Source organism: Carassius gibelio, chromosome B3 (assembly GCF_023724105.1).
Source record: "Carassius gibelio isolate Cgi1373 ecotype wild population from Czech Republic chromosome B3, carGib1.2-hapl.c, whole genome shotgun sequence".
Classification (NCBI taxonomy): Eukaryota; Metazoa; Chordata; class Actinopteri; order Cypriniformes; family Cyprinidae; genus Carassius; species Carassius gibelio.
The window spans coordinates 26,292,269-26,309,314 of record NC_068398.1 but is presented as its reverse complement, the minus strand read 5'-3'; the positions used below and the strand labels follow the sequence as shown (position 1 = coordinate 26,309,314).

The window sequence follows — 17,046 nt, the reverse complement described above, 5'->3', positions numbered from 1 at the left end:
CATCATGAAGCACCTTTATTCTTAAGAGTGCAAGACAACATTTACAGGATGCATTGAGGAGGAGAACTGCACTCAGTAGCCAAGTGATGCTTCTGGTCCTTGATATGAATGAAAAAATTTTTGTGGCTCTATATTTCAAGTTGAAAAAGACATTTAGTTCCCAAGTGAATCTTACTTCCTAGGTCAACGACAAAATGGATTAAAATGCTGATAAAGTCAAGAAAAGATGAGACAAACACATGACAGTATGATTGAAATGTTACAAATTTTAATAAATAATAATAAGTCAAATAAAGAATATGTGTTTATTCAGTGACACCTAAAAAAATTATTTGGCACTTACTTGATTTTTTTGTTTGGAGCCCTGAATTTGAAATCTTTAGGTACATTCCTGCTCCTAAGCGAAAATTGTAGAAACCAGACAGCTAATTGTGGTTTTAAACTACTCATGACAAACACAGCACTTTTTTTTTTTAATTCTTTACACTTTTCCAGTAATATTTCCTAAAAATAAATAACAGAAAATGTATTTCTTAGTTTCTGCATCTTCTAATAAGTGATATTTTATATATTTATTTATATTAGGGGTGCTCCGATCAGGATTTTAGTGACCGATCACAGAAAGCAGTATCTACTGATCTGATCACCAATGCCGATCTTTTTAAAGCCTTCTTTTAATCATGTAATATTATTTATAGTGATCATCCAATAAATTTTTTTTTTTTTTTTTTTTTACATTTATTCAGGTCCTGATTTTCATTTCTGAAAATGAAGTCCTCTCTAAAATGACTCATGTGAGAGTATTTATTATTTTATTTTTTTTCATTTGAAGGGTGGAGTAGGTCATTTTTTTCAAAAATATATTAATTTCACCTAAATGTTTGATCATGCATTGTATTTTTGTTATATATACAATATATAAGTGTCTTAGAAATGCACATTTGACAGTAGTAGTTGACAGTTAAGTTTAGGATGCAGATGTAAAGTTAGGTTCATTATCAAAAACTGTAACACCTGTAAAAACTGTGAAAACCACAGTTTTATATAATGAAATTTAATTATTCTGACTGTTTAAGTTGTATTAAAATTACCAATTGGTCTTACATAGTAGCATACATTTAGACCATGATGACCACAGTTAAAACCACAAAAATAGCACATCAATACCAGGTTTATTATGTTGACAATGTACTCGTTATCGTTTCATAGAGGATAATTATAAGATAATAGCCCTACTTCAAAGCATCAAGCACAATTAAGGCTTGATCTGACTGTCCTTACCCTACCTGAATAATCATAGGATTAACGGTGGAAGATAAAAGGACACCAAACAACGCCTTTCAAATCAAACACACATAAACCAGCCCAATGAATGGAGGCACGTGCGACTCCGTGACCACACTCTCATTCATGACCCTGTAATTACACCGCACTGGTATTCACATTATTAACAATGGGAATGACACTTCATAAAAAAAATGCCTTAACGTTACTTGATGATAACTGAAGAAACAATACAGGAGAGTGAATGACTGCCTGAATATAAACCACTGCGACGGATTTACAGCCTGTCCCACACCTAATATTTAGTATAATCAGGTAAATACGTTGGTACATGCATCACTACGAATCAGTTCAGCAGAATGTGAAGTATGAAAATTAGACGTCCATAAACAGAGCTGGAGTTATTTGCATGCTACCGTTAGCTAGCCACATCTCCAATGACCTTCTTTAAATGTGTAAATATACCAATAACCGTAACCTCAGAGGTCTCGTATACTCCATGAACTCATATTCGGAGCTGATAAAAAAAACTTTAACTCACGTTTGAAATAGATGTTTGTCTTGTGAAGGGTGGAGGGGATCAGTCTTCAGTGCGGGTCGAGCAGTGTAGCTCCGGAAGAAGATGTAAGACCTGACTAGTGCTTCTTCTTCTTCTTCTTCTTCTTTTTTAAATTGGCGGTTGGCAAACAACTTTTAAGTGTGCATTACCGCCACCTTCTGAAATGGAGTGTGGATCATAATAGCCTTCACTCACTACTCTTTAAATAAAGAAATACATAAATACATAAAAATATAAATCCAAAAAAATAAAAAATAAAATATATAAATATATAATATCTAATAAAAATATTAATTTTAATACCTTTATATTAATTTTAATTTTAATATTTTAAGACAACTAAATTCATATCTTCCTAATGAGCCCTGTTTTATTCAAATAATCAAATATTGCACTATACCCCACATGCCCTGAATTCAGTTGTAAAATTTCATTCATTTCAAATCTAATTTTTTCTTTACTTAACCTTTCTTTCAGCCTCAACCTTTCCTCCTTATACCTATCACAATTAATAATTACATGTTCTATGGTTTCACTAATATTACAGACCTCACACATCCCACTTTCATGTTTCCCTATTATTTTAAGAGTACTATTTCTGACTAGTGCTTTACTTCCGGAGTCATTGAAAAGGGTTTTTTGTGTTTTGGAAGTAGTTGTTACTAATGCTGAGACTAAAACCTGAAAGCTGTCTATCTATTTAGCTTTATTGAGTCTTTTTGTTTGTTTGTTTAAGAATACTTTCAAAATGCACTTTATTTTCTTTGAAACAAAATATAAGCCTCTTGTATGAAAAAAGCAAGTACTGATATAAACAAACATAAGCACACACAGATAGATGCATGATGAGGACATGTGGTCAGCCTGAATAAATCACAGTTAAACATGGTTCATAATCTGGATGTCTGATAACAAAAAGCACCTTCCTCGCGTGACAGGCACAGACTGACTTGCTCAGTACGTTCTTTGTCCAGCTAACAGACACTTACACATGACAAAAATCAGCACCACACAGTACGTCACATGACATTTTTTGGTTTCCATGTCTGCTACTGAACCCTTCATCCTTCTTCCACCATCCGATGTCTTTTAGTGAGAATTCAGGAAACACGATTACAGCGAGCACAAATTACCCAAATGTCCAGATTATATTAGGTTATAATCTCGCAGTTTCTTTTTCTGAATGAGAGAACAAGCCATTATTAAACACACGTTACTAAACATGTTATTAGTGCACACTAAAAAAGATCAACTGCAGCTTGCACACAGACAATCTAAGATTAATTTATATAGACTTGACTTTATAATAAGAAGCTGCAGGCATTAATGTTAAGAATAAAACTGTTGCATCAAACATGGTGTACGGTTATAGAAACTATAGATGACACTGGTGTATTTTACTGCAGATAAAGAAAAGGAATGTCAGTGTGACAATCTGTCCTGTTTTACGGTCCACTTCTATTGGGAGATAGGAAATTCAATTCCTTAATTGGAATCACTAGGTTCAGATTACAGCCCTCTTCTTGCTTGTTCACTGCAACAAAACCTCGTTACACTCTAGCTCTCATTGCATTGACAAGTCGACATATACTTTTGGAGTCTTTAGGTGAGTTTTTAAATTGCTTTTTACTGAATGTTTCTGCTATGGCATTTAATTAAGCAAGTTTGTTGACAAGCCTTAAATAACTTTACACTGAAAATAAGAAAATTTAAGAAATCACAAAAACTGCAAAGTATTAGTACAAACTATGTGCATTTGGTTTGTATTTAAAAACAATTATATATATATATATATATATATATATATATATATATATATATATATATATATATATATATATATATATATATATATATATATATATAAATTGTGAACATTTAAAAATCTAAATAGCCAATTGTGTGTTAAATCAATTAATTAATTGTAAGTCAATTGATTTGACTTCTTATGGTCAGCTGATTATGAATTTACTTGTTTATTTCTTTTAATGTTTTCTAAATATAGCTGCTTTTACATTTGCATTACATCCTCCTTGTAATTTACTTGCAATGTACAACTTAATTTTTTTCAAGATCAGTTGTATTTATTTATTTAGTTAGTTAGTTAGTTAGTTAGTTAGTTTGTTAGTTAGTAAAGCCACATAACATTTATTAAAATAAAAAAGACACCCATTCAAACGTTTGTAAAATAATATGGCTTCATTTGTGATTGAAAAGTTATAAATACTCAAAAATGTACATTAAAATGCATGAAGCGTCAGCTAAATGAATAAATGTAAATGTAATGTAAATGTAAAATGTTAAATCTGTATGTAAAAGTTCTTTGCTAGAAAATATATCTTTAACCAAACAAGAAAGATGGTTTGTTGGTCTTAGCTGATTTAAGCTGGTGGGACAGCATGGTCAAGCTGGTTTAAGATGCTTCAAGAAGGATAATGCAATATTTTGCTTGCAATTACTATTATATGAATATTGTGTTAGGCAAAGGTAAATTTGTCTAATAATAATGAATTTACTTGTAATTGTACATACTTGGGGGTTTCTCCTATATTAAATATGAATGAATTCAGTAGTAATCAATGACATCACATGACCAAGGTCATCTACAGTTAATTTTCATATCACCAGGGAGCATAAATGAAAAAAAAAAAGACAGCATTACAAAAATTATAAAAAGAGACTCCATGATTAAATCAGGCAAAATCAAATTATACAACTAGGGACATGCAGCATGAGACATATTCCCATGACAACTGGCTATACAAACAGCATGTTACACTCATCATGGCCACAAGGTCAAAAAGCAATTTTGAATATGTGCACCTTCGTAATGTTTGAAAGTTGCCAAAATTATTGTGTATGTTAAAAATGTATTGTAAGATTGTATTTTTATGCCTATAAAACATGCTTGTAGAATCAAACTACATTTCCAAGTAACACTGAGACTTGTGTGCTGTACATAAGGCACTTAATTGAGCCACGTAATTAAATTATTGAATTACACATGACAAAAAAAGTAATGTGAACACATGTTCCCTGAGAAAGCACACTATGTGTAATCATTCAAACATGAACTTAAATTTAAATCACATGACACAACTGTATCATGTGGTCTAAGGTTTTATCTTTCGTCCTCTACAGGATGGCACTACCTGATTATCCTATTCCAGAACTGGATGTTACGCTCCAGGAGGCTAGCCGTGTGCTTCAGCTCACCTTAAATCCAGACCAGTACCAACGCTATAAAACTGCCCTTCTTCAGCAGAGAGATGCACTCCAGGAAGTCCAAGAACAGCTGAAGAAAAGGGTTTCTGGACGTGAAAACTGGGTGACTGAGGAATTCAAAAAGCATCTGCTCTCCTGCTACGATCCCCTTCCCAATTCCACTGCTGTTCCTTCTGTCCTGCCCTCCTCTAAGCTGAAGGGGGAGTTTGCACAGATAGAGCGAGCTACAGCCCTGCTTTGGGCAGCTGCAAAGCTGTACAGTGAACCACGGCTGGTAGAAGGGGATTTACCAACCGAGCGAACACAACAGTCAGAGGTTTTTGCGGCCAGTCGCCTACCAGGCAAGAGCCAAGATGAGCTAAAGGTAAAAGTTTTTTTTTTTTTTTTTTTTTTACAGCTTCCAATTTTAAGATTCTCTAGCAAAGTAAATTTTAGAAATGCTGACTCAGTCTTAATAACATACCCTCTTTGCCTTAATGTTCCAGACATACCAAGACAGCCTTCATGCCATATTGACCTGTCGAGGGGGTATATTTCCTATTCAAATTTTATGGCAACCAAGTTCAGGAGATTCTCTTTCTCCTTTACCTCTCAATGACATCTATGCTCAACTGGTGCATGCAATGAGTCACCCAGCAGCTGCCCCTGAACAAGCCCCGTACACCATTTGTGGTCTGTCTTCTCTTCAACGCCAAGCCTGGCATTCTGTGAGAATGGAAATCTTAAATGCAGGGGGAGAAGCAGCGGTTTCACTTGAAATGATGGAGAGTGCCATTCTGGCTGTTTCCCTGGAAGACAACCCAGCACCGGCTGATCTTGCAAATATGCTCAATGCTGTCCGGCTAGGAGAGAAAGATGGCAGATGTTTGAGATACTATGATAAGGTATCAAAACAAATTAGGATACTCATAATTACCACTTTATAATTAGTACTGTTTAGCAGGAAGCTTACGTTCCCATGATAGTTGTGCTTTAGAATTGAAGAATTCAGCCCTATAAAGAATCAAACTGCAAATCTTTAAATCATATTAATTACTTTGCATTTAAAAATATTTTAACTGTAATTCAGTTTACAAAACATGCTTGCAAACTAAAATTCCATTGATCAAAAACTATAATGGAATTTATAGGCATTCTCGATTCAATTCTGAATGAACCACAAACTGTGATGATTTCTTTAACATGTAATTATTATTAACACTAAATTAAAATCAACTGTCTGTAATGTTTAGAAATGAATGGCACAATGGCATGACAATTTACCATCTTCATCAACAGGTGGTGAACTTGGTGGTTTTTAAAGATGGTCAAGCAGGCATGTTGTTCGAGCATAGTGCCCTGGATGGAATGGTAGCTGGACTTGTCATTGAACGTCTGTGGCAGCTCTCAGAATCAGAAAACAGAGAAATGATAAAAACCCAAACCAATGGTTTAGCTCCACCCTCAAACACTGGTTCCCTTCATCCTAAACCTCTGAAAATGCCACTAGATGGCATAACAATGCCGAATTTGTCTCTTTCTAGCCTTCAACAAGAGAGCCAGTCTGTCATGACTTTTGAAGTTTCATCTTACCCAGATGTCTTCACCACCTTAAGGGGCCACAGAGGTTTATATGATGCATGGATTAATTTTAGTTTGCAGCTATCCTTGAGGCAAACACTTGAGGATGCAGCTACTAGCCTCATCATGGTGACACCTACTCACATGCGTCACTTCAAACATGGCCGCTGTGATCCCACATACTCCACAACTGTGAGGTCTCACCAACTTGTTACAGCACTGGCATCCTGCATTGGGCCAGACAAGGTTCCCAGGTACACAATTGAGCTTTTCCGGCTCTTTCACCTTGCCTTTTTAGAGCACAAAAACCTCATTAAAGCCACAAAACTTGGCCTTGGTGTGGGACCCCATCTGGCAGCTCTGCGCAATTCAATGTCTCAAGATAACCCACTCAAAAACTTTCTTGTCCCTTTTGGATGCCCTACAGTTTACTTGACTGGATCAGATCTGATGGAGGGAGTTGAGTGTGCTGTAGGTAACGTGTATGCTACCGACCAACTGGCAGTAACATATCTAGGCAAGAAGGACAAAGTACGTCTAGTGTTGAATGGGAAGGGTACTTTCGCCAACATCCTGGGAAATCTCAAAGAAAGACTTGAACTCAATCTAAAACTAGTAATACTTCTAGCACTAAGGTATGCCATTGCTGGGCAGATGGGAGCCATTGAATGTCTGTTGCAAGACAATGAAGAAAAACTAGTACTTGGATCTTCAGCAGATGATTCAGTCGAAACTGTAGAGCAGAAAGGAGACAGCAAAACAATGAAGCCAGATTTCACTTTAGTGATTCATGGCGGGGCAGGAGAGGAAATGATGTTGAATGAAAAGGTGATTGGAACCATTGAATTTGCCCTTCAAACAGCTCTTACTCTTGGAGCACAAGTTCTTTTTCAGGGAGGTAGTAGTCTGGATGCAGTACAAAGAAGTGTAGCTGCATTGGAGGACTGTTTCTTGTTTAATGCTGGCAAGGGATCAGTATATAACAGAGATGGGCATCATGAAATGGAAGCCACCATTGTTGATGGACATGGAAAGAACTCTGGATCTGTGGCTTGCCTGCGAAGAGTGAAAAACCCAATAAAAGCAGCCCGATGTGTTATGGAAAAAAGTGTACACTCATTACTGATTGGAGAAGGTGCAGAAGAGTTTCTAGACAGTCTTAGAGAGAAAGAAACTACACTGAAATCAGAATACTTTGACACTGACACAAGATACAAGGAATTGCTTATGAAGTCAGGTGATGGCAAGAATAACCATCCTCAAACCGTCGGTGCAGTTGCACTGGATAAGTGGGGCAAGTTAGCAGCAGCCACATCTACTGGAGGTTTAGTTGGCAAATGGAAAGGCAGAGTTGGTGACACTGCTATAGTGGGGGCAGGAATATATGCTGATGAGAAACTTGCCGTGACATGCTCTGGTGATGGTGATGCTTTCTTACGCCAATCAGTTGCTCACAAAGTTGCCAGCTTATACAACCTAAAAGGTTACAGTCTCAGACAGGCTTGTAAGGAAGTTATCCATAATGATCTGGAGGGAAAGTGTGCAGGAATTATTGCTGTGGACCATCAAGGTGAGGCCATTATTGAAACCAACGCTGGGGTCATGTTTGTTGGTTCAATGGTCAATGGCATTCCTCGAACTGAAGTTTTGAGACCTATAAAGGGGTTTTCTCATGTGATTTGGGAGACTAATGAATTGGTAGCTCACCTACAACCTAATCCTTTGACCCCAGGAGCCACTATTCTCACTCGAAAAACAATTAATGGACCTAGAAGCATCTTTCAGTTGTTGTTATCTGACTACGTAGCAATGATGCAGGGGGCACGGACGGTTGCCAACCTACTTTGCGAGAAACTTGGTGTGCATCGCTGTGCCCTTGTGTCCATGCCAGAATTCGACAAGCCAGCTTACATCAAAGTATTGCCCCTCCATGGCTTAGAACCAAACTGGAAGCCTCAGCTTGCTGAGGAAATGGAGTTCAATCCTTATGACCCTGGCTACTGTAGCTCCAAAAGTGGTCCACGATGTGAAGATATACATCTTGACCAAGTGCAGGCAAAAATTCGCTCTCGACTGCCAACACCTAATGCCCCTTCTTGCTTTGACTTCCATGGGGATTCCTCTGATGGTGGCCTTTTCCCCCGCATTATCCGTGGTGAGGAGCAACAGTGGCGTGTCTGGGAAGACAAAGAACATGTAGCCTTCCTTACTCCTTTTCCAAATACACCAGGCTTTACAGTTCTAGTGCCAAGGAAACCTCTTACCAGTGATATCTTCCATCTGAATGAGAGTAACTATACATCCCTAATTTTGGCCACACAAAAGGTTGCTGACCTTTTGCAAGAAGGAATGAATGCCCATGGTGTAGCTCTCATATTTGAAGGCTTTGAAATTGATTATGCCCATGTCAAACTGATCCCATTAGTTCCTGAGCCTAATGCCATTAAACCCCCAGCCGTGGCTTCTCAGTTCTGCCCAACTTATGCAGGATATGTAACATCGGCAGATGGCCCCCCTGCTAACAAAGAGGAACTTACAGAGATCCACACCAAGATCACAAAGACTACTCCCCCTCAGTCCTGGAAAGAACCTGAGACTCACGCTGCATCAGCCATTAGGAGCAAATGGTATAGGAATCTCTTTCAAATCCAAAACACCCTGTTTCATAGCACAGTAGAGTACTTCAACAACAAATGCAAGTATGCTTATGCATTGACACCTATCACAACTGACACAATCTCCTCTCCAATGGGTCTGGGTTCCGATTCTGAGCCTGTGTTTGTCAACATACTTGGCCAAGATGTATATCTTGCGGACTCTATGCAGTTTGTTTTAGAGTACTTTATGAGGTTTCAAGAAGGTCTTCCTGGGGCTTACTACGTGTCACCCAGTTTCAGAGGGGAAGATCCTGATGCTACACATCTCAACCAGTTCTACCATGTGGAATGCGAGCTCCTGGGTGACATGAACACTGCCATTAGTATAGCTGAAGGCTATGTTGCCCATTTGACTCAAGCAATGCTAAAGCAACATTCCAGCATTGTCTTAAACACAGCTGGCACACTATCTCATGCCCTAGAACTACTGAAGAAGTTAGAAAAACCCCTTCCAAGAGTAACCTTGGATCAAGCCATTCAGATTATGCCTTCTTCTGATTGCCTTGAATGGGTTCAGGAGGGACAGCCGCAGTTTGGCAGAAAACTAACTCGCAAGGGAGAAAGAGTTCTAATTGAAAAGTATGGAGGTGCTGTTTGGCTGACAGAAATGGACCATCTTGGCGTGCCCTTCTACCAAGCATATGTTGAAGGCTCAGGCAGGAGCAAAGCCAAGGCAGCTGACCTTCTCTTGGGGTTAGGGGAGACAGTAGGGCTTGGGGAACGTCATTCTACACCTGAAATGGTACGAGAGGCCTTACAGCACCATGCTGTACCAGAGGACTCATACAAATGGTACATCAATATGCGCCAAGTCCTCCCTCTTCTTACAAGTGGATGGGGTATGGGCACAGAGAGATACCTATGCTGGCTTCTGCAGCACAATGATGTCAGGGATATGCAAATCATACCGAGAATGAAAGCCAAAAAGTTCATGCCTTAAATGGTACTTGTATTCAATTGTTATATCTTGTGCAAGATTTTTCAAGAAACACAGGATAATCAGTTATTATACTGACTGTAGTAGGGTTTTAGCTTGATATATAAATCATTGAAAAAATATAAAATGTACTCTCAAGGATTATAGCAAACCTAAGGATAAGAAATTTGAAATTAAAGTTATGCTGTAACTACATTACATTTAAGATTGCTAAATGTTTAACTTTCTGAGAACAGAACTTTTTTTTTTGAGCTGGACTTGATTGACTGTTTGATTTACACAAATGCTATGATTCCCTTTTTTCTCTTTCCTTGTTTTGTTTAACATTTTCTTAAAATTTCATATGTGTTATGTGTGATTTATAAAAAAAAAATATTACAAAACTCATTATTTCAAAGTATAATAATAAAATCCTAATAAATTACCCTTTGTGTCTTTTGATTGTTTATATCATTATACACTGAACTCAGTGTACCTAAGTAGAAGCTTGTCATGGCCTTACAAAATATATGTCAATCTCAATTCTTGTCCTGTAGCTGGTAAAATATTTTATATACAAGTATTTTAACTTTAACTGGTGAACGAGAGCACATAAAAACACAATAGTAATCAAATAGATGCTTAATTGCTGACACCATAACAGAATGAAAACCACTTGATAATGATCTCTTGAAACAGATATTGATCAAGATCAATGGGCAACAGATATGCCCTTCTGTCACAACAAGTAAACAGGATTAGAGCTGTGCTAAAACCTTCATTACAGACTAATTTTATTCTCATGACCAACACTTACTCTCATAGATCTGCATACCTTGTGACAACCTGCTAAAGAAGTCTCACAAATTGACAACAACACTTGGATTAAGAAAACAGTGCCTCTTTCTCCAACTTGTACAAGTCACATAGGGGTAGTGTATAACCAACAAAGCAAAAATGATGATCTCACTTTATATTAGATGGCCTTATTTACTTGCATCTAAATTAAGAATTTGATACAATGCACTTATTGTTTATGTTTTTAAATGTAATTATATATATATATATATATATATATATATATATATATATATATATATATATATATATATATATATATATATATATATATATATATATATATATATTTTTTATTATTATTATTATTATTATTATTCTATTTATTGAACTTTTACAATAATCGGATAAAGATACAGGAGAATCCTGAAAAAATACCTATACTTTTTTATATCCCTTCCCACCCCCTAGAAGAAAAAAAAAGTAAATAATAATAATAAATTAAGATAAAAATTATAATAATAAAATAAATTAAAATATAGCTAAACCAAATAGAACATAAAAAACAAAAACACAATATCTACTGTAATATAGAGAATGTCAAGCATTATCACAAAAAATAAAATCTTAATCCTTAATTTGACATTCTAGAAGTAAAGTTAAATTCAGAAAAATAAATAAAGGGATTCCAGATCTCAGAAAACATACCAGTGTTACCCTTTAACGTATACCTAATTTTTTCCAAATGAATGAAACTCATGACATCTCTCAACCAGTCATCAAAAGATGGAGGGAGTTTTTGTTTCCACAGCAGGAGAATGCGCCGTCTGGCTAATAATGTTAAAAAAGCAAAGGACTTTGCAGTATTTCCAGGCAAATCAGTGACATTTGACGAAAGTCCAAAAAGTGCTACCAACGGGCAAGGCTCAATCTGTTTCTTTGTCACTAAAGAAAAACAATTAAAGATTGATAGCCAAAAAGAATTTAGTGATGGACATGTCCAAAACATATGCATTAAGTCTGCCGGGGCCTGATGGCAACGGTCACAGAGAGGATCAATACCAGGCTTGATTTTTGCCAATCTCACTTTTGTCCAGTAAATTCGATGAATAAATTTTAACTGGATAAGACTATGACATGCACAAATATTATATATATTTTTAAAATACAATATAAATAACTGCATAATTCTGTAATTATATGTATTATTTTACTGTTGACCCATCCCATTCACCTTAACCCACCCATGCCACCAAACCTGTCCTTAACCTTACCTGTATCCAACATCAACAGCAGCAGAAGTGTTTTACAATACAATATGAACACAGTAAGTACATTGTGCTTATTAATAAATGTATTTTGTAAATACATAGAAGTTAAGACCATCTGATATTAAGTGGGAACAAAATTAGAGTATAAAGTCACATCCATTCATGTATGTATCTGTCAAAAAAGGTTTACAAACCTTTCCCCTATGCTAAATTTATTAAATAGCACTGAAATGTATAAGGCATCAGAAATACCTTCAATGGTATCAAAATACAATATAAATACAGTTGCAAAGACATGGAATTCACATTGTTGTACTAAAGGTGAGCGTGATTTCATCAAGTACAACATGTTCCTGGATCAACATCCTTGATCCTGGAACAACATTCCAATCAACCGATCAGAAGTGAGATATAACTTTTCAGAAACCTCAGTTTAAGGCTTACAAACAGGATTAGGTGTTTCTTCACCCTTGTTAATCATCTATCTTTTCCCACTGGTATTATAATAAATGATGGGTAGGGTAAGGTTTAGGGGTTAAGTCTGTATTTTTGGCGGAAATGTTGATCCAGGATCACTAAAAGATGTTGACCTAGGAACATGTCTTGGCAAAATCACGCCGACCTTGTACTAAGATAGATCCTAAACGACAGCACAGAAGAAAAAAAATCGAATTTATTACCAGGGGGCACCCGGATTTGAACCGGGGACCTCTTGATCTGCAGTCAAATGCTCTACCACTGAGCTATACCCCCTTGCGGTACAATGTGTAATGTCGGTAAAATATATTGGCATTGCTGTGTGTCGTATCTGAAAAATATAGTAAGAGATTATTTTAATTCTTATTTTAAGCAAGCAAGAAAATATCATTGACATTTCCCCTTTCTCGATGCACAAACTATCCCATCAACGTAATATGTGAGCTCTTTTATTCGTTGCCTGGTTCTTGCAACAACGATTATACAACGATTGGTGAGAGACATGGCTGCTCGAGCTCGAGCGCTCGTAGCCATAGACAGTAAAAGACATGGCTCGCGGACACTGTCAAGAGCAACCGAGTGGGACCAAATCTGGTATCATCTTGGTATCTCCCTAAATTGAAACACAATCCCAGGGCCGAGTTTGAAAAAAAAAACTCACATTCCCGGTGCCTCGTTTTGTGACAAAAGCTCCAAGTTTGATGCTGCCTATCAGGGGCGAGTTTGTAAACTACCTCGGCTCGTTCGCTGCTCCTCGGGTTTGGTAGATGTTTAAGGTGTTCGGGCACAACTCGGTGTCGGTTCTGGACAGCGAATTTAAGCACTGGTAAAATGAGGGTCATGCAGTCACAGAGCGTGCCGAGTTCAAGACGTCCTTTAACAAGTCAAAATTTACGAAGACGTTTAGAACAATATTAAAACCAAGTAGTTGACGCCAGAGCCAAGGGGAAAGTGAGTATGTTGTCATACTACCTGTTACACAAATTCTCTGTAGAACAGTAAAAAATATTTAGTACTATTTATGATTGCTAAGGCAGATTAGGTCTGGTAACCCTATCCATGCATGTGTTAACCCATTTACACTATACTACCAAAAAGATGGTAGTTAATATAAGCTCTGACAGCAGTGTCACACAGTGCCATTACATACATACTTTCGTTAACAAGTGTACAATACATGCATTTTGCGACCACACTCATAAAGATTATAGAAGTTATTAGTGAAGTGCGCTCATAAAATAGAACACACTGTTTTTCATAAAACGTTATAAAAAAAAATGCAAAATTGCCGTTAGCTTTTTTTCTCTATCTTATCTTGGACATTTAGTCTGGTCATATTCCTGGATTGACCAACATGCCTTTTCCCACCTTCCTGTACTCTACATCCGGTCTAGAACGTCCCATGGAGGAACTCAAGAAGGTCTTCCAGCAGGTTGGAGTGGACATGCAGAAGCCCTTTTGGGTCACCTGTGGCTCTGGTGTGACAGCCTGCTCACCTGTGTGGCCACCCGGGGGTCTGTCTGTACGACTGGGCCTGGGCTGTTCACTAAAGCTGCACCTGAACACGTGATCTCTGGGGAAAAAGGAAAACAGCCATGATGAATGGTTTCTTAGACCCTTACTGCACTAAACTGTTTCATCGTAATAAAGAATAGATGATTAATACAATCACAAGAGTATAAAATGCATAAATTTGCATAAAATGGCTATTAAGTACTGCACTATTCCACTACTATTGCCTCATACAGTCTATGACTATTGCATATGTATTTTAAAACAGTTATATCAATCTAGGAAGAGAGTTAAAAGAAGTATATTATGAGACTATTATGCTTTACCAATTAATAAATCAGATGTAAAGAATACAGAAGAAAACAATACTTCAGAATATGTTTCTAGAATGTAATTATATGATGTTAAAATGGTATATTTAGATTGATGTAATTGATTTATTTTGCACTTAAATGCAATTGCAGACAACCGCCTTTATGAGAGAAAAATGAATGATCAATAATGCACTTATCGTTTTTAGGCTTTAGAAATGTGCTCTTTACTGTTTTCAGTTTAAAACTAAGCAAAACATAATTAGTGACTGAACTCAGTAGTTCCTGTTCTCTTTATATTTCAGAATTTAATGAATAAATACAAAATAATGTAAATACAAACGGCTCATGTCTTGTGTGCTAGTGTTTAAAAAATCCCTACATTCACTGTTACATTATTTTAATTTGCACATGAATGTATATGGCGCTCGTGCATGGATTGTGACGTGTGTGTTTGTGTCGATCACGTGTGCCACACTGTCTATGGTGCCACACTGAGGATGGCCGCTTCTGATAGACGCCTATAGTCGACTCTGAGATTGCCTGATGGTCCTGAGAATAATAACAAACAAACGATACTCCCCATTCCACCTCCTTCATGGATAAACGTTGTCTGTCTATTTCTCCGACGTTTTAGACAAAATCTGGATGTCATTTTAATCTTATAATACGACCATCTGAGCAAATTCAATTGGATTCCGAGTAATTTAAGTTACACTGTTTCGTAATCAGACCGTTGAGAATCAAACGCAAGGTTAGCTCGCGAGCTATTTCCATCGCACGTTTGGTATTTAACGCTTCCAGTTTTTATTCCAGAGGTCGTTTTTTTAAACCGAAACAGTTTTGGATTGTCTGGAAATAAATTTTAAACATTTATTTAAGGTAAGATCGCGAACGCAATTGACATAGGAGTTATAATGCTAATGATGCCGTGATGTACGTTAGCACTGAAAACACTAAAAGTCGTTCACCTAAAGCTTTATGTGCTTAGTATAATAACGTTATATTGATATAAGCCCTGTTATAATATTTATTTATGTCTTTACGGATGCACCAGCGACACGGTTGGTGGTGTAAATGTGTGTGTTTTCTGTCCGCAGGGTGGCGCTGTTGAGTCATGTCTGGGATTGCTTTGAGTAGACTGTCACAGGAGCGCAAAGACTGGAGGAAAGATCATCCTTTTGTAAGACACGCAAATACACACCAGTCAAATGTCTGAGCGTGGACTGTTGAGTCAGTCTGTAATTCCGAATACAAATTTCTGTTTTGATCTATTGTATTTTGATTGTTTCTCTGTAGGGTTTTGTGGCAGTACCAACCAAAAACCCAGATGGCACCATGAATCTCATGAATTGGGAATGTGCAATACCAGGGAAAAAGGGGGTCAGTATCCTTCTGAACAATGTTGCACCTCTCTTTAAATGATGTTTTAGAGCTCTAAACAATGTCCCAGTCTTTATATTTGTTAATGGTATTTTTTTTTATGCAAATGTTTTTAACATTTATACTTTATTCCTCTCATACTTTTATCATGCTTATTTAATTTTTATTATGCGTCTCTTTTTCTGTGTACGCATACTTGCTAGTGCATTTTTTCTTATTGTTGTTGTTTCATAAATTATGCATTTTGTGTTTTGATCCCCATCTAGCATGCCGTTTGGACAAATGGAAATCCATGGTCTCTTGGATTAGTTCATAGACGCTTATCATATATTTGAACTGTGGACTGAATAATGTTAATTAAATGACAGATTTAAACACCTGTATCTGTGTTGTTGTTTTTTTGTATCCTTTAGACTCTTTGGGAAGGAGGACTGTACAAACTGAGAGTGCTCTTTAAGGATGATTACCCATCTTCACCACCAAAGTGTGAGTTTTCTCTCTATCCTTGTTATAGCCACTACACTTCCACATATATTTCCTGTATAGCTCTTCCCTGGTGCGTATAGACACTGAAAAACTGAGAAATAAGTGAAATAAGTGTAATGCTGTTAATTTTCTTCTCAGGCAAGTTTGAGCCTCCAATCTTTCATCCAAACGTCTATCCTTCAGGCACAGTGTGTCTGTCCATACTGGAGGAAGAGAAGGACTGGAGACCAGCCATCACCATCAAACAAGTAAAAACACAAATGAGTGTACTGTTCAGAAGTTTGCAATCAGAAAGATTTTGGAAAATGTTTTTGATGTTCACGAAGGCTGCATTTATTTGATCTGGTGAAAACAGTAATACTGTGAAATTTTATAACAATTAAAAATAATTGTTTTCTACTTGAATATATTTTAAAATGTAATATATTCCTGTGATGGCAGAGCTGAATTTTTTTCAGTATCCTGATTGGCTGCTTCAGAAACATTTCTTATTATTTTCAATGTTGAAAACAGTTGTGCTGCTCAATATTTTTGCTTCATGATTTATATTTTTCGGGATTCTTTGAAAAACATGAAGTTCAAAGATCAGCAGGTTCTTTTTTTATTT

At 36.7% G+C, this 17,046-nt stretch overlaps 2 protein-coding genes, 1 non-coding gene and 1 pseudogene across 3 annotated transcripts in view; 3 read left to right on the top strand and 1 right to left on the bottom strand.

Moving 5' to 3' along the window:
* The first annotated feature begins 3,371 nt into the window (after positions 1 to 3,371).
* On the top strand, positions 3,372 to 10,639 carry LOC127951848 (uncharacterized). The gene is made up of 4 exons (XM_052549925.1): positions 3,372 to 3,449; positions 4,985 to 5,432; positions 5,554 to 5,952; positions 6,347 to 10,639. The coding sequence occupies exons 2-4, from the start codon at positions 4,986 to 4,988 to the stop codon at positions 10,223 to 10,225; spliced, it is 4,725 nt and encodes a 1,574-aa protein (XP_052405885.1). The 5' UTR covers positions 3,372 to 3,449; position 4,985; the 3' UTR covers positions 10,226 to 10,639.
* Positions 10,640 to 12,951: 2,312 nt separating this feature from the next.
* trnac-gca (transfer RNA cysteine (anticodon GCA)) lies at positions 12,952 to 13,023 on the bottom strand. The gene has a single exon. It is a non-coding gene; the product is annotated as a tRNA-Cys (tRNA).
* A 38-nt stretch (positions 13,024 to 13,061) lies between these two features.
* LOC127952304 (thiosulfate sulfurtransferase-like) lies at positions 13,062 to 14,912 on the top strand (annotated as a pseudogene).
* A 156-nt stretch (positions 14,913 to 15,068) lies between these two features.
* The window catches only part of LOC127953017 (SUMO-conjugating enzyme UBC9), a 2,941-nt gene continuing 963 nt past the window's right edge, over positions 15,069 to 17,046 (top strand). Inside the window, exons 1-5 of the mRNA XM_052551911.1 lie at positions 15,069 to 15,452; positions 15,671 to 15,753; positions 15,870 to 15,953; positions 16,367 to 16,439; positions 16,578 to 16,687. Of these exons, the coding sequence (XP_052407871.1) occupies positions 15,688 to 15,753; positions 15,870 to 15,953; positions 16,367 to 16,439; positions 16,578 to 16,687 (333 nt within the window). The 5' untranslated portion in view covers positions 15,069 to 15,452; positions 15,671 to 15,687. The remainder of the gene's footprint in view (positions 15,453 to 15,670; positions 15,754 to 15,869; positions 15,954 to 16,366; positions 16,440 to 16,577; positions 16,688 to 17,046) is intronic.